The 26282-nt window shown below is 36.4% G+C and overlaps 1 protein-coding gene across 1 annotated transcript in view; it reads left to right on the top strand.

Annotated features, from left to right (window-relative positions):
- The window catches only part of AQR (aquarius intron-binding spliceosomal factor), a gene marked incomplete at its 5' end in the record, with an annotated part of 104275 nt that extends 78526 nt beyond the window's left edge, over positions 1 to 25749 (top strand). Inside the window, 10 exons of the mRNA XM_079700477.1 lie at positions 468 to 677; positions 2499 to 2636; positions 6780 to 6851; positions 8215 to 8402; positions 9110 to 9281; positions 11454 to 11624; positions 14454 to 14539; positions 19126 to 19300; positions 22605 to 22718; positions 25431 to 25749. Coding sequence (XP_079556603.1) covers positions 468 to 677; positions 2499 to 2636; positions 6780 to 6851; positions 8215 to 8402; positions 9110 to 9281; positions 11454 to 11624; positions 14454 to 14539; positions 19126 to 19300; positions 22605 to 22718; positions 25431 to 25745 — 1641 coding nt within the window. The 3' untranslated portion in view covers positions 25746 to 25749. The remainder of the gene's footprint in view (positions 1 to 467; positions 678 to 2498; positions 2637 to 6779; positions 6852 to 8214; positions 8403 to 9109; positions 9282 to 11453; positions 11625 to 14453; positions 14540 to 19125; positions 19301 to 22604; positions 22719 to 25430) is intronic.
- Positions 25750 to 26282: the final 533 nt, after the last annotated feature.

The following is a 26282-nucleotide window of genomic DNA, read 5'->3' on the forward strand; positions in this document are numbered from 1 at the left end:
GGAGAAGGGTTGACAAGTGCTAAATTGATTAAAAAGCTACTAGAGCTGAACTTAACCATATATGGAGAGAAACTGAGATAGTGAAAAAATGAGGAATTTCTTTGTCCAGAGAGGTTTGGTTTTTATTTTGATCATCAATCATAAATTGTTTTGAATATGCATAGAGAAGCTGAAATGTCTGAGATAAAGTCCCTTGAGATGATCCTGAGGTTCTTTCCCATCCCATCCGTACATTTTTTATCAAAGAGGTTTTTTTCCTACAGTCTTAAAGGTTACTTTTAGAAAAGAAGGGCAGTCTGTCAGTGACTTGGATAAGAAATAGTCCTGTTGGGTCAAAGGTTGCTTTTCTTTTCCTTTTCCTTTTCTTTTACCTACCAAATCTTATTTTTACTCAATTCATTTTTTATTTTATTATTTAAAACATAACAGCTGTCAGATTTAACCTCAAGTCTCTTTTTTTCTTACAGGTAATGTCTCGTTGGGAAGAGTATATCAGCAAAGTGAAAAATAAAGGTAACACGTTGCCAGATGTTACTGAAGTCTCCACTTTCTTCCCTTTTCATGAGTACTTTGCAAATGCCCCTCAACCCATTTTTAAAGGCCGATCTTATGAAGAAGACATGGAAATTGCTGAAGGATGTTTCAGGCATATTAAGAAAATCTTTACTCAGCTTGAGGTAAGGGTTCTCAAGTTCTTTTAACTTTCCTTTAAAGGTTTTAAGCTTAGTTTGTTGGGTTTTTTTAAATGTAGTAAGTGGAATATTCAAATCTGGCAAACCCCAGTTTATTACTTTTAAGTGAGATTATTGGAAGCATTTATTTTTCTAGTTGAAGAAGTAAGTAAAAATTAAGATATGAATTGAATCCCCATTTTTCTGGCTTTTTTGGTGTGAAAGTCTTAGTATTTAAGAAAGGAATGCTTTCATTAGGAGATTTAACAATGGTTCTTTGATTTGGAATTGGGCCATTCTAAGTTCTTCATGCCTTTGATCTGTAAACAAAAAATGAGGTTGCCATGTTAGCCAGGATGACTGTTCCTGATTATTAAGGTGAAATAAGAATCACCACTATATAAAGGGGACAGAGAAGAATATGTTTGGAACCCAGGGAGCCCTGGGATGCTTCATAGTTTTCTCATTCCTTATTGGAAACATCATTGGAAGACTACAGCAGGGCTGTAAAAGGATCGCATTCAGGCTCAGATTCCTCAGTAAGAACGTTTAGGATTACTTCAGATAAAAAGGGCAAAGACTGTGTCTTTTTTAAAGTCTTTGTACCTTTTAGATATGATTTTATCCCTACTTCCTACAACAATATCTGGCACATAATAGATGTTCAGTAAACACTGATGTATGGTGTGAGAAGGTGGATAGAAATGGATGGATGGTAGGTACAGAATAATAAATATATAATGTATATACATATGTAGTATATATGTAGTATGATAATGATAAATAAAATTTTAAAACCTGCAAAACAGTATTATAGTATGTTTCTGATTACATAAATAGAATGTAAAAGGATAAAAACATATAATTTATAATAGCTGTCTGGGGAGAGAGTGGGAAGAAGGATATATACAGGATACCTCCACCTGTACCTGTGATGCTTTAATTATTTTTAAAAAAACAAAAAACTGTTTAAAAGTCTGAAGCAAGTATGATACAATGTTCCGATGTGATAAAACTTGATATTAGGTGCTCTGCACGGGCTCGTTTGCTCCTCACGTCCATCTGCTGTCCACTCCCCTCCTCTCCTCTGTGGGGATCCTCTGCCATGGTCAGGGCTGAGACTGGTCCTTGGAGTTTTAATTTCCCAGCCTCTCATGTCAGCTGACTTTTGTCTGGGTTTAGCCAATGAGAAATGTGGCAAAAATAGAATAAAGAGAGAAGCCAGGATATTTCTGCGCCAGTTCTCTCGGCCTGAGGTTTCGTCTCTTCCATGGCTCCAGTTTCTGCTGGCCTGGCCCACCGCAGTTCCAGCTTATTCTGGTACCCCAGTTTCTGGGCTCTGATAGCACTTCCTCCTCATTATCCTTCCTAGCCTAGGAATGGTCATAATTTCCTGCTGTTGCCAGTCTCTGGCTTACTTTGCCATTCCCTGGTTCGCTTTTCTGCTCCTCCATCACCTGTATAACGAGCTCCCTGCGATAAATTCCCTTTGTTATGAATGCTTGAAGAAGTTTCTGTTTTCCTGGAGAGACCTTGAGTAATATAGACACAATGGTGATGGATATTTTATTCAGTATTTTTGTTGATACTGTAAATACTTTATCTTATACCAAAAAAAAACAGTCCAAATTGTAGCTTGACTGTCAGTTATTATTTGAACTCAATTAGTACCTTATTAATTATGGACAGAATTACAATTCTTTAGGCTTAGTTTATGAGATATTTATATTAATTTCTCATATTGTCTCATAAACTAGATTGTACGAATGTATGCATGAGCTGTTTATTTTCCTAAAATAGTATCTCATTGTTCCCCCACTTCCATAGGAGTTTAGAGCCTCCGAACTGCTTCGAAGTGGACTAGACAGATCTAAATACCTTTTGGTGAAAGAAGCCAAAATCATTGCTATGACCTGTACTCATGCTGCCTTAAAACGACATGATTTAGTCAAGTTAGGCTTCAAGGTAAAGACTTATATTTTAGTTCCTTAATTCATCTATGCAGCTGTTAGTTCTCTTCCCTCCCCCTCCCCCTTCCCCTCCCCTCCTCTCCCCTCCCCTCCTCTCCCTTCCCTTCCCCTTCCCTTCCCCTCCCCTTCCCTTCCCTAGGCCATTTCCCTTGGACATCTGCTTCTTACTGAAGTTTGCATTTATAATTACTTTAAAATGTCTCTTTTAAAAGTGATGATAACCTCCCATGTTTATATGATTAGTAAACTCTAAATCTAATTTTTCTAAATTTAGTTATCAGACATATGTCCTTTAAGTAACATTATAACCACATGATTGTCTAACTAACTTCTAATACTTGTTAAGGTACATTAATTTATTTTCACTATGTTAAAAAAAATCTCCAAACAGAAGTAAAAGCTTTATACAAATAATATTTGACAACGTTTTTCACCTATTAGAAATCTGTACACTTGTTTACCTTTTAAGCACACATCCACTCCCAGTTATTTGTTCATTCAGTAAATAAAAAGCCATCTATGTGAGGATGTGTAATACAGTTATTTATACTGTCAAAGGAGATATTTAAATGACTTCACCTTAAGATAAGGACTGGAGAGCTAAAGGGCAAGACAGCCTGTTACTTGTTACTCAGTTGAAATGGAATGTAATAATTGAGCAGTAAATTTGAATTTGCAGACACTTTGTGACTTTGCTATTGATACTGACTAAACTCTGATTTTAATGCACATCATTTAACTTCCCTGCAACTGTTTTATCTGTCATTAGTTATAGTGTTTGTGTACTGGTTTGAATTTAAAGTTAGCGAAAGCATTTGTTGTTGATGAAAATAACTGACAATTTTTAAATGTTATGAGCTCACTGGAAGATAAGTGCTAAATAAATTCAAGGTGATAGAATTATTGTTATCTTGGATGAAAGTTTCCTCAGTTGCAAGGTAGGACAAATATGATAATTTATTAAAAGGTAGTGTGAACTTACCTAGTGGTGTAAACTTAGCTTTTGCAAATTAGTGAGAATTTTTCACCTAAATATTTTTTTCTTGGGGCTGACACATAAAATATACTTTGGATTGATATTAAATTGTATCAGTTTAATAATACAGGGAAATGATGCAGTCTAAATAGAGCATTTTATGCTTTCATGCAGCTGTTCACATTCCTATTCTACAAAACATTACTTGTAGCTTATCACATTTTCATTGATCATTTTCTTACATTGTGCTATATACATCTAAAGATAGTTAACATGAGTGCTGATAGTATCCCTTACATCTTTTATATTTTTAATTTTGAAGTTTTATTTTTATCAAACTAACACATGCATCTGATGTAAGAGCTTAAAAACTTTGTAGCTCTACTTAACGTTAAAAAAAGGCAGTCCCGGGCATCCCTGGTGGCGCAGTGGTTGGGAGTCCGCCTGCCGATGCAGGGGACACAGGTTTGTGCCCCAGTCCGGGAAGATCCCACATGTCGCGGAGTGGCTAGGCCCATGAGCCATGGCCGCTGAGCCTGCGCGTCCGGAGCCTGTGCTCCGCAACGGGAGAGGCCACAGCAGTGAGAGGCCCGCGTACCGCAAAAAAAAAAAAAAAAAAAAAAAAAAAAAAAGGCAGTCCCCTACTCCCCTGTTACTCTCTAATTAATCTTTCAACTCTTCTAGTATTTCCTTTGTCCTTTCATTTATATCAATAAAGAATGTTAAATTTCCATTAGGCATATGTTTTGATTCTGTGCTGTCCCCAAGGAGACATGCAAGTACGTTTGTGTACTCTTTTCCTTCCTTAAAACACCCAGTATAGTTGTGTCATAATTTTGCTTTGTGATTAAAATCTCCTTTTTAACAGAATCTATAGATACGTTTTTTTTTAATTAGAAATAATTTTTTAATTTTCAAAGCAGAGCCACAGTAAATTCCCATAAAACCTATTCATTAATCATCCAAGTTTAAGCAAAGACAGCTTCTCAGTAAACATTCTAGGGTGTTAGTTACTTATGAAATGTATCTGGTGCAGAGAATTTTTATTTTTTAATTTTTTTTATAGATATGTTTTTATAAGTTAAATCACATTAGATTTGCAGAACTATTTCTCAGGAAAGAGGCTCTTTAAGCTGTCGTTTTTGAGCTGCTCCCACTCTGTTTTCCCTATTGTGTCTATCACCTTCAGAGTCCATGTGAGAACTTCTGAGAAAACATGGCTTTTTGAACCCCTCCTTCTCCTAGGTTCCTACCAGGATGACCTAGTTAATCATTGTAATAGGGGAATTTAACATTAGATAGAGCTGGAGAAGACACTCATCCACATGCCTAAAACTTTCAGGTAGTTTCGATAGAAACAGTGCAGAACTGAACCTTAACTTTATCATGTACAGTGGAAATCTAGCTCAGCTACTAGTCTTGAACAAATATAAGCATATTTTGGTAAAATGAGTAACACAGAAATTAGAGAATATATGAACACAGTTAGTTTAAAAGAGTTAATTAAGTATTAAGAGCAAATATGCTCCCCCTACCTTCCACTTCCTTGGAAAACAAAATAAGAGGAGAAAATTTTGAAAATAGAAAACAAAGGAACTCTAATTGTACTTAGTGAAAGTCTCAAAGAAAGTATTTTACCGATAAAACAAGGAATAGGATATCATACTATCATAAGTAGCAATCAGAATTAGAAGTGGAAGGGAAAAGATAAAACCTGTTGAGAATAAATCTAGAAGAAAATTGGGCACATAGAAGAGGAGGTACATGAAAGAAAGAATGAAATTTCCTTAGGTTGGAGAAAGACTTGACTTTTCATTATTTTACAAATGTGCAGTGCCTAACATTCCTGGAAACTGGGCTAGAGGGAAGATTCAGGCATCAAACAAGTACATAAATATACAGATAGAATTATAAATTGTGATGTGCCATGAGACAAAGGCACAGAGTACTGTGAAACCTGTTTTAGATTGAGAGGTCAGAGAAGGCCTGGATAAAGTGGGTTTTAAGCTGATACTTTAAAAATGAGAAAGAGAGCTTCCCCGGTGGCTCAGTGGTTGAGAGTCTGCCTGCCGATGCAGGGGGGCGCGGGTTTGTGCCCCGGTCCGGGAGGATCCCACATGCTGCGGAGCGGCTGGGCCCGTGAGCCATGGCCACTGGGCCTGCGTGTCCGGAGACTGTGCTCCGCAATGGGAGAGGCCACAGCGGTGAGAGGCCACAGCGGTGAGAGGCCCGCGTACCGAAAAAAAAAAAAAGAGAGAGAAAGAGCCAAGCAGACAAAAAGTGAAGAGAAAATAACATGTTCAGAGGGCCTGAGGCATGAATGGTTTTGCAATTTCTGAGAAAATGAAATAGGTCAATGTAGTTGAAGCTTAGTGAGTAAGTAAGAAAGTGACATGTAAAGTATGAGAGGAAGGCAGGGGCCAGATTGAATACAGGCCCTAGTTAACACATCTCTTACAGTCCACATTAAGGGTCCTTTTTTCCTAGGACAGATGGAAACCAATGAAGGGTTAGAAACCAGGTGACGTGATGTGATGACTTGTTATATGAGTGGTTTAGGGGAGGCAAGACAGGAAGAAGAGGGACTAGTAAAGAAATTGCTGGCAGTAGTCAGAGTAACAGCTTGGATTAGAGTGGTGGTGGTAGTAGAAATGTAGAAAAACGAATAGATTCTAGAGGGAGTTTTGAAGGTAAAATTGACATGCTTTGGTGATGGATTGAATGTCGGGGGTGGGGAGCAAAAGGAGATTGTTGAGTGCCAAGTAGGATTCATAAGGGAAAAAAATTACTGCAAAATACTACCTAGGATAAGAGTACCAATGGAAATGACCTCATATAATCATAGGTTGATTCTTGCTTATATAGAACTTCAAAACTGAACTGAAAATAACTAAATTGATAATCGCAATCCAAGAAATGATAAATGAGGCTTCCTTAATGTAGAGTTGTATGTTTAGGGCACTTCCTTAAAGTTAAAAACTTGAATTGGAGAAGCGGTAGCATAATGGTAAAGAAAATCATGAACTTTCTGTTTGAATAATTTGTTGTTATTTTGATCTGAATTATTTGAGGGGTTTGGGGATGCTTATTACGGTCATGGTGGTAGCTATTTGGCTTTCAAGCTCTCTTTTTGACAAGGTTTCTTTTTTCTCCCTTTCTCAGTATGACAACATTTTAATGGAAGAGGCTGCTCAGATTCTGGAGATAGAAACTTTTATACCTCTTCTTCTACAGGTAAGATACTGAGATAGAGACAAAGAAAGTAGAGTTTTGCGCTTCCCTGGTGGCACAGTGGTAAGAATCCGCCTGCCAATGCAGGGGACACAGGTTCGAGCCCTGGTCTGGGAAGATCCCACATGCCATGGAGCAACTAAGCCCGTGTGGCACAACTACTGAAGCCCGTGCGCCTAGAGCCCGTGCTCTGCAACAAGAGAAGCCACCACAATGAGAAGCCCACGCACCACAACGAAGAGTAGCCCCTGCTTGCTGCAACTGCAACTAGAGAAAACCTGCATGCGGCAACAAAGACCCAACACAGCCAAAAATAAATGTATTTTTTAAAAAAAGTAGAGTTTTAAGAATTCTGGGGGGTAGCATCAGAAAACTACACAGTTTGGGGGTGCTAATTGCTATGATTATGTGTTCTCCTTAACTTCATTATGTTTGGTATTCTATTTTAAGCATGTAAACTTCCTTTAATCTATTCAGTGGTTATTGAGTAGTTTGTATTGTTTGGGAGCACTATTTAAAAATTCATAGTTTATCTCTAAGTTTTAAAAAGACTTAGTAATTTTAATCAAGAAAATTACATTGTTAGGCAGTTTGGAGGGAAGATGAGCTCCTTTTTCATTTCTTTTATTTAGAGTTGTTTCTGGAATTGTTTTTGATCCCTGGGTACGTTGCTTATTTTGTGCCTGAATTTTTTTAGATAAATGATGTTTAAGAATGTTTTCTTATTGTACAATAGTCTTTACTATGGAGCATAAAAAACAATATGTGGAATTCCTAATTGAAGAATAGAGGCTACTCTAATTTATAGATAAATTGGGTTCTGAAAGTTGTTTTATAAAGCCAAGTTATTTGGGACTTGTATTTTTTCAGAATATGTTACAAGGAACAAGGAGACAGGTAGAGCAGGAAACTGAAGTATTAGTGTAGGAAATTAAAGAAGGTATATTTTCTACTGCTCTGGGGTGTTCGCATACTGGCTCTTGGCGTAATTATGATACAAGGTATTTACTTTGACATCTTTCCATTTCCCTGCTTGGGCATCTGTTTCTTTCTGTGCCCCCTTTGCCTAATTATGACCTAAGTCTCCCAGACCTCTTTGGGTTACCCTGCATGTTAAAGTACGGTAATTCCATGCTTGCCTCTCAGTCCCTCCATCCTCCCTCACACACTGTCAGCCAAGAGCAGCGGTACCCATACAAGTCGCTCTATAAATTTGCCAGATTCTTTTCTGTGGAACTGGGGAAGAGCAAGAATTAATAAGCTGTTAAAGCCATCTTGTGAATAGCAAGAATCTTGTGCAATAAATTGGAGATTAACAGGATAATATATTAGAAGATTTTGCCATGTCCTCACTTTTTATTTCTAGAATCCTCAGGATGGTTTTAGCCGACTAAAACGTTGGATTATGATTGGTGATCATCACCAGTTACCTCCCGTCATTAAGAACATGGCCTTTCAGAAGTATTCAAACATGGAGCAATCTCTCTTCACTCGCTTTGTCAGAGTTGGAGTTCCTACTGTGGACCTCGATGCCCAAGGGAGGGCCAGAGCAAGGTAAAGGAGACAGCACAACGGGGGGCAGGGAGGGTGGATGTTAGGGATATTACTTCTATTTAAGGACATCATTTTGATGATCCAAGTATTCAATAACATCTTCTGTATAGACTCTTATCTGTTACCCAGGAACTTGCCTGGATACAAATCTACAAATTGGAAAGTACCTTTATTACCTTCAGCATGGGGTGTGAATTGACCAAATTATACCCTTCATTTTATTCATTGAGATTAATTTAAGTGACTTATAAACTAAGAGCTTCTTTTCACTGTCACCTCCCTTTTCTTCATGCCCCCAAAAGATAAACGATTAATATCATTTCTAAATCTAAAACTAGAGGTGAACAAGAGGAGAACACACTAATTCTTACTTCATAAAATGTACAGGTCCCCTCTCATAGTTACCTCAAAAATTTTTTCACTGTGCAGACTCTTCCCTGATTTTTTTTATTTAAGGAATAAAGGTAGCATTTAGCTCAAGAGAACGTAATGGAGCTATCATTTCTTGTAATATCATCAATCTTCTGATTTAGTTACTTACAGGGAGACAAAGGTTGCAAAAGCATTATTGCTAAAAAGAAGAGCACAACGTGGATAATATGAAAATTAACAGGAAGAGCCCATCCCTTAGAAACCCCCTTATATATATTAAAAGGGGATTTACAATGCTAATATTTCCTGTTTGGGGGGGGATTTGTCTTTGAAAGCTTGTGCAACCTCTACAACTGGCGATACAAGAATCTAGGAAACTTACCCCATGTGCAGCTCTTGCCGGAGTTCAGTACAGCAAATGCTGGCTTGCTTTATGACTTCCAGCTCATTAATGTTGAAGATTTTCAGGGAGTTGGAGAATCTGAGCCTAATCCTTACTTTTATCAGGTAAGAAAAAATAGGAAACTTTTAAGTTTATTTTGCATTTTCCTGGCTGAATTACTACCTAACTCAGTATTACTGAACCACTTGGACAAACCATTAAATAAAGCAAAGTTAGATCTCCACCTCACACACAACACAGAAATTTCCATTTCAGATGGATTAAAGATATATACACCAAAGAAAAGAAACTTATATAAACATACTAAAAAAGAAGAAAATAATGATGAATATATAATGTTGGGGTAAGAAAGGTCTTTTTAAGCTCATTACCAAAATCAAAAATCATAAAAATATTGCTTGATTGAGAGCAAAATTTATTTTCAGCCTTTAAAAAACAATGGGTTGAAGTCTGGATGTGTATAGAGCTCTTTAAAATCACTTATAGGGGCTTCCCTGGTGGCGCAGTGGTTTAGAGTCCACCTGCCGATGCAGGGGACACGGGTTCGTGCCCCGGTCCGGGAAGATCCCACATGCCGCGGAGCGGCTAGGCCCGTGAGCCATGGCCAATGAGCCTGCGCGTCCGGAGCCTGTGCTCCACAGCGGGAGAGGCCACAACAGTGAGAGGCCCATGTACCAAAAAAAAAAAAAAATCACTTATAAAAGAATCAACCCCCCAACAGAAAAATGCAATAAGGACTAGAATATGCAATTCACAGAAAAAAAGATATAGATTTGTAGCAAGTATAAACCACTGGAATATATTTTCACCTCTGTTGGGTTAGGTTTGGGAAACTATATTCATGCAATGCTCGTAGGAAAGTAATTTGGTGAACATACTGTTAGTATGTATTAAAAGGAATACTCTCACTTCTAGGAATTTATCCTTAAAAAAATGGACAAATTTGCAAAGACTTATATGCTAAAATGTTCATCACATCTTTTTTTTATTGCAAATTATTTTTGAAAGGAGAAACAACCTAAATGTCTTATCAGTAGGGATTAATTTCACTTTTACCTATTCCATATAATACTGAATAGCCACTAAGAGTAACATTATAACTTGGTTTACTGACAGGGAGAATTTTTATGCTATATTAATGAAAAAATCAGCTTGCAAAGTGTTATCTATAGTATCCCGTTTTGCTTTTTAAAAAGCAAAATATACATACAGAAATATGTACAGGTAATCTCTACAAAAAGATCTGGCAGCATATGCACCAAAAGATTTGTTCTTTTATCTATATTAGCTGATGCTTAGATAAATGTAGTTTGTTATCAATATAGAAAATGGAAAGATTTACACAGTCACGTGGCTCCTGTCTTCCAAAGAATGAGAAAATTTAGATGAAGAGTTAACTGAAGCTGTGTGTCACCAGAATACAAATGATTTTTCTGAAGGTCTTCCTGTAATTTTCCTATTGCCTTTACATGAAATCCAGCTTCTTGTCTTTTTTGATTTTCATGTTATGTTTATGTTCTCATTTTACTTTTTTCTCTCATCTGTTACTTTCAATTTAGTCTCTGTTGAACTGGACTAAGCAGCCTTGTGTATGCTTTCTCACTCTCCCAAGTAGTGTATTTAAGTCTTGGTCTTAAACTCCTTCCCATCCATCTTTACCTAGACCCCCTAAGGTCACAGCAGGCCAGAATGATCAATTTGAGGCCACATCCTCTTCCCATCTGAGGTGGTCTGGTAGAGGGGGCAACCATTAGTAAGAGAACGAACATAATACACACACAAAAAAACTAAGAAGTATGAAGGAAAAAGGAAAAACATTGTGTAAAAATTGAGAGCCAGCTACGGTACTGCTGGATGTATATGTTAGACTGGATTTTCTACTGGCTTCTAAGATAGCTACCTTGCTTCTTTATGTTAATATTTCTTTCCATAACTATAGTTGCAATACACAGTAACAGGATATTATTGATCTGTATTGTGATTGTTGTGGTCCCAGAAATATTAAGCCTTTAAGTTGGTGACTTTTATTTTATGATTGTTTCATGTATTGCAAATATATTGCAAATGTTAAAGGGAAGTAATTACCACATACTCTATTTTTATTTATCATTGTTAATTTAGGATAAGTTATTGCTCAGTTTTATGAGAGGTATTCACTTGTCCAAGATATTAACTGTTCACTTCTTGAGGTGTGATAAATGAACAAATTGTGCTAGTTAACTGTTTTTTCTATAAAGTGAAATAAATACACAATCTGATTAATGTTTTCATTACAGAATCTTGGAGAGGCAGAATATGTAGTGGCACTTTTTATGTACATGTGCTTACTTGGTTACCCTGCTGACAAGATTAGCATTCTAACAACATATAATGGACAAAAGCATCTTATTCGTGACATCATCAATAGACGATGCGGGAGCAATCCATTGATTGGAAGACCAAATAAGGTAATTTTACAAGTATAATAGGTTCTCTTATTCATGTTGTTGGCAAGATGGAAAGATTTATTTTTATTATGAGTTATTTACGTTGTTCTACCTTGTCTCTTTGCTATCTCCTTTTAAAATATGTGAGAAAATGAAATAATAGGAACTCTATAAATTATTCTCTGGCAATTCTATCTGACAGTGTTATTGGTGTGCTGTGAACATCTGTCTCAACTATCACATTGAAGATTTTTGTTGACAGTAATCAGAAATGTTTCTGAAACTTTTTGTTGGTAAAATGATGTCTAATGAAACTATTTATGTCCTTTATAGTAGAAATAGGAATTGTAGCATTTTTTTATTTTGTTTGTTTTACAAAGGTATAATTTGTACTGCTTCTTATTGTGTGTGTGTTTAGGAGGGTGTTTTTTCTTGGGGATAAAGGAAAATCATAAAGTACATTCAGACCTTAGGATTTTTTTTATACTTCTTTATGTGATATGATGGAGTAATTGCAAATAAAAATGAAGATGCTTGATTTTGTCAATACAGGTTTGAAAAATTAGAGAGAATAACAAAACATAAATATAGTATTAGTAATGATGCAATTAGGACTTTGGTTGTGAACATAGCTATATAAAAGCTCTTTTACCTTTTCTTGGAAATCATCCACAAGTAAGAGAAAAATGAGAGGAAGAAAAAACAAATTACATTTTTAGTGAGAGGACATGTGACTAAGGTCAAGAAGAAAAAATGGGAAGAGAATTTAGGGGACCAGTCTTGAAAGTGCCAGCAAAAACACACTTTCTGAAAGTGGTGGCATACTTTGAAGTATAAGAGCCATATCCCTATTATTCAACAATGGATATGGGTATTGGGGTGAGCAGAAGCCTTCCTGGTTCCAGACTGATTCAAAGAAGACTACAGATGAGCTATATTTGAAAAAAATACACCGTCTCTATAGTAACAGTGAAAAAGAGAACCATCTGTTGTTAAAATCACTGAGCGTTAAGAAGAAAGTTCTGCTCACCCTAACCTAACCTCTTGTGCGTAGCTAATCTGAGAAACCTGCCTAATCAATGGTAAAATAGAGGAGAAAAGGAAACTAGCACAAGCTCAATTTATAAATGAGGGAAAGAGCATCCAAACAAACTAACTGACAAGATAACATACTCCAGAAAACATGTTGGCCTAGAACAGATGAAAATTTCTAATGCATATTTGGGTATGAATTTTAAAATACTTAATGAAGTACGCATTTCTGTGAGGGAAGGCTACAAAACAGAGAAATTGAAGAACCCAGGAAGAGATGAAATGTGAACTGGCAGAAAATAAAACAAAATCAAAGAAATGGAGACAAAATTAAAAGGAATGGGGAGGAACAGGCACTGTAGAACACTCCAAAGGGATATAGAGAGTGAAAATGAGAAACTAATAACTTTGAAATATAGTAAGTTTAGAAATAGAAGAACCTCAGTGTCTGAGTCCTTTTATTTATGAGTAACAGAAAAACTTAAACAATAAGGAAAGTTACTCTCTCTCATAACAAGATGAAAGTCGTGTGACTCCAGGTTAGGTTACAGTGTGACTCAATGATGTCATGAAAGACCAAGGTTCATTTCATCTTTCTGCTCTGCTGTCCTCAGTCTGTGAGCCCAGTTCTCAGACAAGCTCTCCACATGGTCAGGATGACAACAGAATTTCCAGGTATAATATCCACACATAAGAGCAAAGGACTATATCCAGAATATATGAACTCCTATAAAAGTCATTGTAAAATATAGACAACCCAATACAGAGTTGGCAGATGAATTGGACAGCATACAAATGGACAATAAACACATGAAAAAGTGCTTACCATCACTAGTTGTCAGGGAAAATGCAATTAAAACTACAGTGATGTACCACTACACATCCAATAGAATGGCTAAAATTATAAAGATGGACAGTATACCAAGTGTTGGCAAGGATGTGGAGCAACTAGAACTCTGGAACTGGAACAGTGCTGGTGAATGTGTGTGCAGCAACTTTGGAAAACAGTTTGACAGTTTCTTATAAACACCCACACAGTCCAGCAGCTTTACCCCCAGATATTTATCCAAGAGCAATAAAAACGTATTTACACAAAAATATTTATACATGAATATTCATTGCAGCTTTATTCAAAATAGCCCTAAACTAGAAACAACCCATATTCCGTGAACAAGGGAATGAATAAACAAATTGTAGTATATTCATTCAGTGGAATACTATTCACCAGTAAAAAGGTATGAACTTCTAATTTATGATTCCATTTTTATGGAATTCTAGAACTGGCAACAAAATAATCTATAGTGACAGGAAGCTGATCAGTGGTTGCCTGGGGCTGGGGGATACAGATTTGATGACAAAAGGGACTGAGGTAATGGAAATTTTGATTGTGGTGGTGGTTATTTGGGAGTATATATTGTCAAAATTTATCAAATTGTACATTTAAAATGTTGCTGGGCATCAAATTGGGATATTAGGTATATAATTAGCTGAACAACAGTCCCTGCTTTCATGGAGCTGAGTAGTCTAGTAGGGGGAAGATTGTTAATTCCACAAATGGAATAGTTACTTAAGTATCTGCAGAGTTAAAGATGAGTGCTATAAGTGTGAATAACATAGGGGCATAGCCGAATCTGGTTACCATGGTTTATTTCATAGTGTTCATTAACTTACTCTTTCAATTCCAAGTATATAGTCATGTTCTTTCAGGATTGATTATTTTAAGGATAAGATTTTTATTTCTAGTACTTTATTTAAATGATCTCTCTAGCGTTTTTGCTTTTGAAAATATACCATATTCCCCCCTTTTTTTTGCCTCAGGTGACAACCGTTGACAGATTTCAAGGTCAACAGAATGATTATATTCTTCTTTCTCTAGTACGAACCAGGGCGGTGGGCCATCTGAGGTATGTAAGGAAACATTTTCATAATAGTGTTGAACTTTACTGTATGCTTTAATTTTGAGCTTCTGTGGCAAAGTAGTTTTAAATTTTATGTTGAAAGTTTAACTAATTGTTATGGCAACTTTTGGTGCTTTTTGTTGGACTGTAGCAGTATCATATTCTTTGTATAGTTAGTTAATCATTGCCATTGCTTCTGAATTTTTTGAATCTTAAATGTTTTAGTAATTTTAACTTTTTTACTCTTCAGGAACAGTCAGAGATAGCATTTAATCATTATATATATATGTGTGTGTGTGTGTGTGTGTGTGTGTGTATGTATCTCCTATGTCTGTTTGAAACTTAATGTCAGAAATTAAAGGAGGTAAAGTGGTAAAAAGTGTAAGAGTAAACTTCTCATTGCACAGGATTTCTCACTTTTCCCTACACAGTCTTTTTGCTTCAGTGTTAGGATAAAGGAACCATTTGTTCTCCCAGGATAAGAATTGTCAAAACGAACAGTAATATATTTTTATCATTTATTGTGATGTATTTATGTGCTGGAGATTTATGGGAATAATATCTCCTTGTTACAAAGCAGCCATTTAGTTTTATATAAACCTTCATCTCACTTACTAGTAAAACTATAAGGAGAGTTCATTTTATTATTTTATTTGATGGATATAAAAAGAAAATTCTGCAAGCTCTCATAATGTTGTCATTAAGTCAAGATCTATTTGGTGCTTAACCCAGAGTGATCAGGTTCCATTAGACCGATAACTTTTACGTAAGAGTAAACAAAGATGTAACGTTTCAAGAAATTGTTTCAATACTATAGCATTCTAAAATACAGTGTGTTTTTACTTAAGTGTCAAACATGTTTTGGAGACTAACTTTTCTAAAAAGCGGTTTCATTTCCACATTGAAATTTATAGCTGCTGCTGCATAGGGTATCATTATGATTTACATAATTAAAATCTCTTACCCAAACTCACAGTATGAATACGTGAATACTGCTTCCTCCCCTTCCCACCTTTTTTCATACTCTGTAGTGCTTTTTTTGTCTTTTTCACATTCCCATGACTTTATTTCTATGCTGTTTTTTACCTGACTCTGGAAACTTAAAAAAATAAAGAGAAAGATAATGATAATAAAATGCTTAGAAATGAAGGCTTAGAAAAGAACCTGATCTCATTGTTGTCTTACATATCTAAATTTTCTTTATCCAGATAAATTAGTCTTCTTTGTATTTGCCAAACTTCCCTTTTGGAAGTCTCCCTTCTTCTTCGGGGGCTGCTGGTGATGGTGGTAGTGTTATTAAAGCATAGAGGGGAAAAAGTCAATTGACCTATGATTTACGATTCAACTATCCAGATAGGTTAGGTATCTTAGCTAGAATTTTATCAAACTCCTCATAGAATTTTTTGGTTTGTAGATACAATCTTTCATATCTTTCTTTTTCTAGGAAGTAGTAAAATATTTTGTTTTTCAAGTTTCAAGAGACCAAGGAAACCTACTTTCTTCCATATTTCTCTTTTTAATAATAGCTTTATTGGGATATAATTCACATACCATGCAATTCACCTGTTTTAAGTGTACAGTTCAATGATTTTTAGTATACGCATTGTTATGCAGCTATCTTCACGAGTTTAGAACATTTTTATCACCCTGTACCTGGCAGCACTTACTCCCCTCCCCTCTCCCCTAAGCCCTTGGCAGCCACTCTTCTACTATATGTCTATAGATTTGCCTATTCTGGATACTTCATATAAATGACATTACTTAGCATAATGTGTTCAAGGTTTATCCATGTTGTAGCATGTGTCAGTACTTCATTACTTTTAATTGCTAAGTAATATTTCATTATTTTTTGTGTGAACTTTTTACTTTTATTTATCCTTTCATCAGTTGGTGGACACTTGGGTTGTTTCTACTTTTTGGCTATTAGGACTAATGCTGTTGTGAACATTCATGTACAAGTTTTGTGTGGACGTATGTTTTCCTTCCTCTTGGGTGTAGACCTTGGAGTGGAATTGCTGGGTCACATAGTAACTCTATGTTTAACCCTTTAAGAAACTGCTAAGCCGTTTTCCCAAGTGCCTGCCTTTCTTCTTTTACCCACGTCTTTTTTTCATCCAGGATAGACTAATCAGGTGATTGTTTAGGAGCCAGGCTATTCAGCGTCAGTTCCAGAGACCTGTTTTAGGACACTGTGGAGCTGTTTAGAAGCTAGAGTAGTGAGACATTTCTGGTTCCTTTTCCAACATTCATTGTTCTTGTCCCTACTGACTTGAATAGCCCAGCTACAAATAGAAATGCTTGTGACTTGTTCAGAGCAAAGCAGTGAAGCTGTAACTTTCCTGTGTTGTCTCCTTGTAGGGGCTCTGTCAGAGTGATGGCTTGTTGTTTAACAGTGCTCTTTCTGTCCAGCCGTCTTCTGGGGACTGTGAAAGAAGGTGGTAGTTCTCATTGCTCTGGTTTCAAGATACAGCTCCAAGGAACCCTGGCTTTTCATGCGGCCACCCTTTACTTTTTTTGCCTGGTAGTTATGTTTATAGTGTTTGGTCATTCATTTAACAGATGTTCTCAGATCCTTCTATTATTTGGCAATGTGATGGGTTCTTGATATATAGTAGTAAATCTAACATTCGTTATCTCTGTCCCCATGGAGCTTAGAATCCAGTGGAGGAGACATTAAACATGTCCTTGGAAAATACCTACATTTGATTCTGCAGAAGATTTTAGTCTAACTCTCCTCATGTACAGTGGAGATCGAGCTTAGTAGAGCCACTTAACTGTCCTACAGTACTAAGGACTGCAGGGAAAAGTTCCTCAGAGGAACAGGTTCATTGTCACTGCTCTGCCTAGAGACAGAGCCTTCTGGATGAGAAAGGAAGAACTGAGTATCGTAATACAGGGATTACCATGAAAACTTAAGTTTATAATACTTGGGTGAGAACTCATGCTAAGTATTTCCAGCATTGTACATCCAATTACTAGTTTTGGAACCACCCACCTATAACGTGACCCCTCGGGCTTCTAAGGGATGTGGAGGAAGTGAAAACAATTTGGCCTGCAGTGACCTAGAAGGTGACATTTCCTTCGTGAATCCAGGGTGTCACAAATGTAGAAATTCCTCAAAGCTACTGCAAATGGGTATGCTTTCTCCTCATACCTAAATGAACTTCTCTTAGTTTGGGTTGCTGGGAGGCGGGGATACCCCCTCAACATAACTGCTACTATATATGATGTTGCACAGTCCCTCCTGATAAGGGAAACTAGATCCTTATCAAGACCATAAAACACAATAGAAAATGAGGCTGAATTAGAGATACTCCCCAAATATCTTGCATTATGCAGAGACAAAGAAAAGCCATTTGATAAATATTCCAATTCCCGATTCTCTGTCTGGTTATTATATGATCTTTGTAACATTTGATCTCTGTAACACTCTTTAACACTTTCTTTCGGGAGTTAGGGATGACTGTACCAGATTTTATCATTATTCATGAAAGTCTTCTCTTTTGTAGAATACTCGCAAATTTAAATAGCCATCTAAGAGCATCTCAAGAAAACAAGCTGTCCTCTGTATTTGAAACCAAAACTATATTTTCTTACTAAAACACATTCTAAACTAATAATGAAGTGAAATTAAACTTACATAGCCACTCTTTTATAATTTTTTTTTTCCTTTTACACATAGCCACTCTTTTGTAATTTTTTTTTCTTTTTTACATGGTCCTTGTTGGTTATCTGTTTTAAATATAGCAGTGTGTACATGTAAATCCCAAACTCCCAATCTATCCCTCCCCACCCCACTTCCCCCCTGGTAACTGTAAGTTCATTCTCTAAGTCTGTTTCTGTTTCGTAAATAAGTTCATTTGATTTCAAGTAAATTCAGATAAAGTTTTAAGAACATATTCTTTCTGAAAGATAAAGAAAACTGCCATCGTTCATCAGATAGCCAGCTACATGTATAGCTGGATCATGCATTTTGGCATTTTTATTACTGTTTATGTGAACACTGAGACCTAGTCTAGTCCAGCCATTAGGCGTAGGTACTAGAGTAAATGCGTGAATAAGAGATGGTATTATGTTATATCATTCGTCATACTATATTTCTGTTTGTATTTGTAATTATTATTATAAATAAGTATAAAACAGTATGATAAGAGTTATTTAGGAAATAAAATTTGACCCATTAACCTTGACAGCATGGGAATTTGGTAGGTGAAATGGAGCAAGGGCTGGTTTGAATTGACTCAATGGTGGTGATACAGTAAATTGGTAACTGACAACCGAACTCTATCGTAATACTAGTATAGCAACTTACACCTTTTTAATCAGTCATTGGTTATTTTGCGATTCTCCCCACCCTCTCCCCGCAAAAAAAACATAGAAGTTGGTAATAAAGCATTAACTTCTTACTTGGTTAACTAGTTACATAGCATTGATTAACTTAATGTTTATTCTCTTAAGTTTTTAAGAAGCTTAACTCTTTATTGCCACAACTTAACAGGAATATTTAGTGGAGTATGTTTTAAAAATAAAAGTCTGCATAAATATGTTACTAATCTTGATATGTTTTAATTCATTCTGTTTGTTTCTCAAAGGGATGTCCGTCGCTTAGTGGTGGCCATGTCTAGAGCCAGACTTGGACTTTATATCTTCGCCAGAGTATCCCTCTTCCAAAACTGTTTTGAACTAACTCCAGCTTTCAGCCAGCTCACAGCCCGCCCACTTCATTTGCATATAATTCCAACAGAACCTTTCCCAACCAGTAGAAAGGTAAGCCTACAGGTGACCACATTAACAACGAGCATCATCACATAAATCATCCGAACACTGGTTTAGAGTGCTCCTTATGCTAAGGAACTGAATTAAGATTTTCTATGTAAAAATAATAACACCAGCTAACATTTACTGAGTACTCACCACACATCAGGCAACTTCTCTGATCCAGTTTCCAACATATGGAAAATGGGGTTAATAAGAAAACCTATTGAATAGGTTACTAATAGGAAATAAAATAATGTATGTCAAAGCTAATAGCCTGATACATGGTGGGTACTCAATAAATGTTACATTACATACATTATCTCAATTCATCTCAGTAACAGCCCTGTTCAATAGGTTTTCTTATTAACCTCACTTTCCATATGTTGGAAACTGTGGATCCGAGAAGTTAAGTCGTTAAGCCACACATCTGAGTAGATGGAGAGTCCAAGATTTAAAAACCCAGGCAGCCTGACTCCAGAGTCCATGTTAATCATCATCATACTATACTGCCTGTCTTCAGCTTTGTAAGGAGAACTTAACTAATTACTTGATAACAGAGTAATAACTGGTTTAGCTCTTGGAGAACCCTCAAGAAGCTTGCATTCTGAGGGAAGGTGCCAGGGAACAGCACAAACACTTAACTCAGAGAAGTACCACTCTCTCCTCATCCCTGCTACCCATCTCCTATCTCCCCTTCTTTCTTCCATTTCCCACCCTCAGCTCCCAGAGGTAACATTATCTCTTCAATTTCTGGCTTAGCCTCACTTTTGCACAAAGGAGCAGGTAACTGTTTATTTTCTTATGTTGTTTTCTTTCTTACATGAAGGTCTGCATACTATAGACTTTTGGGCTTTGTGTTTTTGATTTAATGAAATGTCTTGGAGGTCCACTGAATTTTAGATAAAACTGTCTTAAATGTTCACAGTATATTTCTTTTCCCCACCTCTCTTTTTTTTTATTTTTAAAAAAAATTTTTTTAAATTTTTTATTTTTTCATTTCTTGGCCACACTTGTATGGCTTGCAGGATCTTAGTTCCCTGAGCAGGGATTGAACCCAGGCCCTCGGCAATGAGAGCATGGAGTCCTAACCACTGGACTGCCAGGGGATTCCCCCCACCCCTCTTTTAAAAAAAATAATAAAGTTAAATTCTGTGTGTTTGTTTTGTAATAATGTTAAGAACTTCTTTTTTAATTGTTTTTTTTTCCTTTAAATAAAAGAAATGCTGCTGTGGAGGAATAGAAGGGAAAGGATGGAAGGATACAATGGGGTGGGGCCATATGCAGCCTTGAGTGTCAGGCTCTGAGGTCTGGACACAGTCCTATAGCTATGAGGTTCTCAATCTTTTGTGGACTGATTATTAAACAGGCACATTGCTGATGAGAAGTCTGGGGCAGAGGCTAGGTGTCTTCAGGTTTAACACACTCTCCAGGTGCTTTCTAGCCAAGGGCTGCAGACACACCTGGAGGCAATACCAAGGAACAGAAGGTTTGGAAAGCAGTGCTCTAGGCAGTACCATGGACTCAAGCCCTGAGGGCTGAGGGCTGGGAGCATCTCCCCATCCTCTGCTCAGGAGACAGTGTGAGGGGTGAGGAGGACTGCGCAGCCCTGAATCTCAGGAGAGGCTGTTCCAAGCAAATCCACCAGAAAATATGCAAGTACAAACAAACAGAAAGAATTCCATGCTTTAAAGGCAATATTCCATAGTTGTAATAGCATGGCAGTCTTTGCACACAGAAGTTGTAACCGTTACAGAAAGTGACCACCGTCCAAAGAACACCTGCTTATGTGCAATACCGCCGTCCTGCTTAATTCTGAGAAATGCTATTTAATGTACTAAATATTTCTAACTTTATGTGCTTCAAATAATTTATCACTTTAAGGTAAAATCCTTTTTCTTGATATGTTTTTTACCTCTATGATTTTCTGAATTGTACAGTAAGATAGGATGAGACTTTATAAAAATTTTACAATTGACTTTAAATAGGAAAGTTCTTAATCTTTATTCTCAGATGGTTTAGAAGAAGTGCAAATTTTCTGTTTTCTTCATTTGCTTTACCACTTTACCTATACCGATAGAGTGGTGTTTCTCAGGTTGTCAGAAGCTACTGCATCAGAATCACCTCATTCTCCCTCAGACCTACTGACTCAAAATCGCTGGGGGCTACAGCCCAGGCCTATGTTATTTAACACTTTCCCCACATGGTTCTGATGGGCACTACAAAGTTTACACCTGAAACTACTATTTGCCAACATTTTTGACCATACGCTTTATTAGTAAAGAAAAAAAAAATCTTGCCGGAATTCACTGGCGATCCAGTGGTTAGGACTTCATGCTTCCACAGCAGGGGGCACAGGTTTGATCCCTGGTTGGGGAACTAAGATCCCACAAGCAGCATGGCATGGCCGAAAAAAGAAAACTGGCAAATATTAACCCTCATGACTAACAGTCTATATATTAAGCAATAATAAATGATAGCTTCTTATTTTTTAGAAAAACATAAATGGGAAGAATAATTTTAATATTTTCTTTGTGGATAGCCCTGAGACTTGCCTTTGGAGCATATGTGGTATTGGAGACCACTACTTTAGACCATGTTGATGTTTTTTTCTATTCAAATGATTGCTTATTTCTTATGAATTCTTCTACATTAGTTAGTAGACCAAAACTCATGTTTTACTTACCAACTTGAAATTATATTAAAAGCTAGTGACTCTTAGCTCTCTCCTCATCTCTACCTTTTCTAATTTAAATTGAATCACTTCTCTTCATGAAATCCTTATTCGACTCTAACACTTACATCTTAATGTCCTCTTACTGTTCTTATTTCCTCCAAACCCTAATAGTCAAATAGTGTTCATACATAAGATGGAGACATGGGCTTCTGTTGAAGTGTTAGCTTTCAGTGTCTTTCACTCTATACTTAACTTTCTTTTTTTAAAAAATTTATTTTATTGATGTATAGTTGATTTACAATGCTGCGTTAGTTTCTGATGTACAGGAAGTGATTTATACAAATATACAATCTTTTTCATACTCCTTTCCATCATGGTTTATCAGAGGATATTGAATATAACTCCCTGTGCTATACAGTAGGACCTTGTTGTTTATCCATTCTATACATAATAGTTTGCATCTGCTAATCCCAAACTCCCAATCCATATCTCCCTTACCCACCCCCCCACATTGGCAACCACAAGTCTGTTCTCTATGTCTCTGAGTCTGTTTCTGTCTCGTAGATAAGTTCACTTGTGTCATATTTTAGATTCCACATATAAGTGATTATACTTAACTTTCTTTTTGCCGTCTTCTAGAATGGAGAGAGACCATCTCATGAAGTACAGATAATAAAGAATATGCCCCAGATGGCAAACTTTGTATACAACATGTATATGCATTTGATACAGACCACACATCATTATCATCAGGTAAGTTTTCTCAAAATTGACTCTTATTTTTCTTGCTGTAGAATCTTCTCTGTTGCCGAATAAATCTTTAACGTACTTGATTCCTTGCGGGAAACCAGCTAAACCAAAGTAGATTACTATTCATGTAACATCCATATTTTAAAAACATCTTTTGTAGATATAATTTGGCATACAATAAATTCCACATATCTAAAGTATACAATTTGATATGTTCTGATATTTGTATATATCCATGAAACCATCACCATAATCGAGATGATGAACATATCCATTATCCCCAAAAGTTTTCCATGTACACCTTGATAATCCTTCTCGTCCCTCACCAGTTCCTTTTCCACCTTCTCCAGGAAACCAAGGATCTACTTTATGTCACAATAGATTAGTCTCCATTTTTTAGACATTTATGTAAATAGACTCATACAGCATATACTCTTTTTTCCTACTTTTATTCAGCATTATTTTGATATTCATTTATGTTTCAGAATGTATCAGTAGTCCTTTTCCTTTTATTGCTGAATAAGTAATCCATTATACAGATTAGCAAGTTTACCCATTCATCCACTGATGGACATTTGGGTTGTTTCTAATTTTGGCTACTACAAATAAAGCTACTATGAACGTTCTCCTACAAGTCTTTGTACTTTCTCTTGGGTAAATTTCTAGGAGTGGAATGGTTGGATAGTATGGTAAGTATGTATTCAACTTCTTTTAAGAAACTGCCCACCTGTCTTACAAAGTGGTTGTACCATTTTATATTCCCACCAGCAATGTATGAGAGCTCACACACACTTACTACGTTTGGTCTTTTTATTTTAGCATTCCAGTAGGTGTGTAGTGGTCTCGTTGTGGTTTTAATCGGCACTTCTCTAATAACAATTGATGCTGAACATCTTTTCACGTGGTTATTTACCATCTGCATATCTTTGAGGATGTGTCTGTTTAGGCCTCTCACTCACTTTTTTGGGTTGTATTATTGAGTTTTGAGAGTTTTAAAATTTATTCTGACTACAAGTTCCTCCTCAGATGTTTGTTTTACGAATATTTTCTCCTAGTCTGTGACGTGTTTTTTCATTTTTAAGTGTCTTTCAAAAAACAAGTTTTAAATTTTGACGAAGTCCCAGTGTATCAAGTTGTTCTTTTGTGATTCATGTTTTTTATGTTCTAAAAGAACTTAGCCTGACCCAAAATTACAGGGGTTTTTTTCTAATGTTTTCTTCTAGAAGTTTTATAGTTTAATTTGCTATTTAGAGGTATGGTACATTGTGGGTTAATTTTTTTTTAATATGGTGCAAGGTAAGGTTGCATTTTACTCATTTGCGTGTGGATATCCAGTTGTTTCAGCACCATTCCCTGAAAAGGCTATTTTTTCCCTCTGTTGACTTGCCTTGTCATTTTTTTTTTTGAGATTAAAAAAGCAGTTTTTCAAATTGAGATATAATGGACATATAATTTTATATTAGTTTCAGGTGTATAAAGTAATGATTCGCTATTTCTATATATTGCAAAACAATCACCACAATAAATCTGATTAACATCCTTCACCACACAGAGTTACACATTTTTTTTTTCTTATGTTGAGAACTTTTAGGATCTCACCTTGTTGTCTTAGTAGAAAAATCAATTTGCCATGTATGTGAGAGTCTACTTCTGGGCTTTCTATTCTGTTCTGTTGATCTTTGCATCTTTCCTTTTTGCCTTTACTACACTACCTTTATTACAGTTTCTTTATCGTAAATCTTGAAATTAGATAATGTGAGTCCTTCAGTTTTGTTATTTTTCAAAATGGTTTTGGCTGTTCTAGTTCCTTCGCTTTTCTGTATAAATTTTAGAATCAACTTGTCTATTTCAACCCCCAGAAAAAGCATGTTGAGGTTTTGATTAGGATTTTGGAGTATTACTGCTTAGGATCAATTTGGGGAAATTAACATCTTAACAATATTGAGTCTTCTTTCCATGAATATGATATCTCTCTCCACTTCTTTAGGTCTTCTTTGAATTCTCTCCTCAGTGTTTGGCAGTTTTCAGCATACAGGCTTTATAAATATGTTGTTAGTTTTATGGCTAAGTATTTCATATTTTGTGCTGCCATTGTGAATACTACTTTAAAATTTTTTCAGTTTCCAACAAGAGAAAGAGTTCCTGAAGAGAGAAGCCCAGCTTTAGCTCCAGACTGCCATGGGGTAAAAGGGAAGCCAGGCATATGTAGAGCTGCTCCAATGTTCTGGTTAAGTGGGACAGAAGCCTTGTGCCCTGCTGCTCTCTGCCTGCCATGGCCTTGTCTCAAGGCTTGGTTCCTTCTCACCCCTCACAGGGCTCCTTGATTGAAGTTGGTCCTTTCTTGAGTTGGTGTGGCAGTCAGTCCTAATCAGCCACTGTTTTTCCAGAGTGTTACAATAAATTCCTTTGCTAAAAAATTTAATAGCTTTTGATATTATTTTTCTCCCTGAGGATGTAATATATGATCTCATCATTATTATCTGATATCTAGGCAGGCATATTCCATGGAGTCAGTAAAACTTAGGCCCATTATCATCAGAGTTGTTACATCTGTAATATAAAATGGCCAGCAGTGTTTTGGAGAATTCTAGAGTGACAGTATCAATTAGGAAGATAATGTGAGAACTTAACTTTATAAGCCAGTGTCTTTTTATTTGGATACATTGATGTCTTCTCTCTCTCTCTCTTTCTTTTCTTTTTTTTTTTTTTCTTTAGACTTTTCTACAGCTACCACCTGCTATGCTAGAAGAAGGTGAAGAAGTTCAAAGTCAGGAAACAGAATTGGAAACAGAAGAAGAGGCCACGCCTGCTCAAGCTGACATTGTACCTAGTCTAACAGATGCCAGCTCCAGTCAGGAAACCTCAGCCTCTCAGACTGAGACCATCCCCAGTCACACAGGAGACAGTTCCAGTTCAGAGGCCATCCCTACAGAAGCCGAGATCACTGCTACTGTGGCAGAACCTGTAGCTGTACCAGTGGAGAATAACACCCCTCAAGATGCCACATCCACCCCCAGAGAAACCAAGTAGCCAAACTGTAGCCCTTCTTAGGGAGGACATTTCATTTATAAAGTCTAGGTAAAGTTACCTTTTGTATTTTACATATGCTTCTGCCATTTTAATGGCACTAATTAATATTCAGTCCTTATTTTTGTTAGCTGATCTCAGTGTTTGTCTTCTTGTATATATGAAAAAAGAATGTGTGTGAACAACTCCAATTTTATTTGTTCAGTCAGAAGAGTAAATAACCATTCCTTTGATATTTTGATTATTAAATAACTATATCTATAATCATACCTACATTAAAAGAATTTTCTACAGAGTAATATTTCACATTTTTAGTGAACTTCTCTAAAGAAAAGGACAAAATATACTGGAATTAACTACAAATGACTTCAAGCAAGTGTCCAAATTGGGGAGGAAGTCATTTCTTCTACCATAATGTAAGATGCTCAAGTCATGTTTCTTTCTATCCCTCCTTTCTTTGCTGTCTTCCTTGATGGAAAGGCATCAACACCATAGGATATAAGTTGCTCCGATCCATTAAAGAAGACATGCATTTCCTTC

This window comes from Hyperoodon ampullatus (genome assembly GCF_949752795.1).
Source record: "Hyperoodon ampullatus genome assembly, chromosome: 3".
Taxonomy (NCBI): Eukaryota; Metazoa; Chordata; class Mammalia; order Artiodactyla; family Ziphiidae; genus Hyperoodon; species Hyperoodon ampullatus.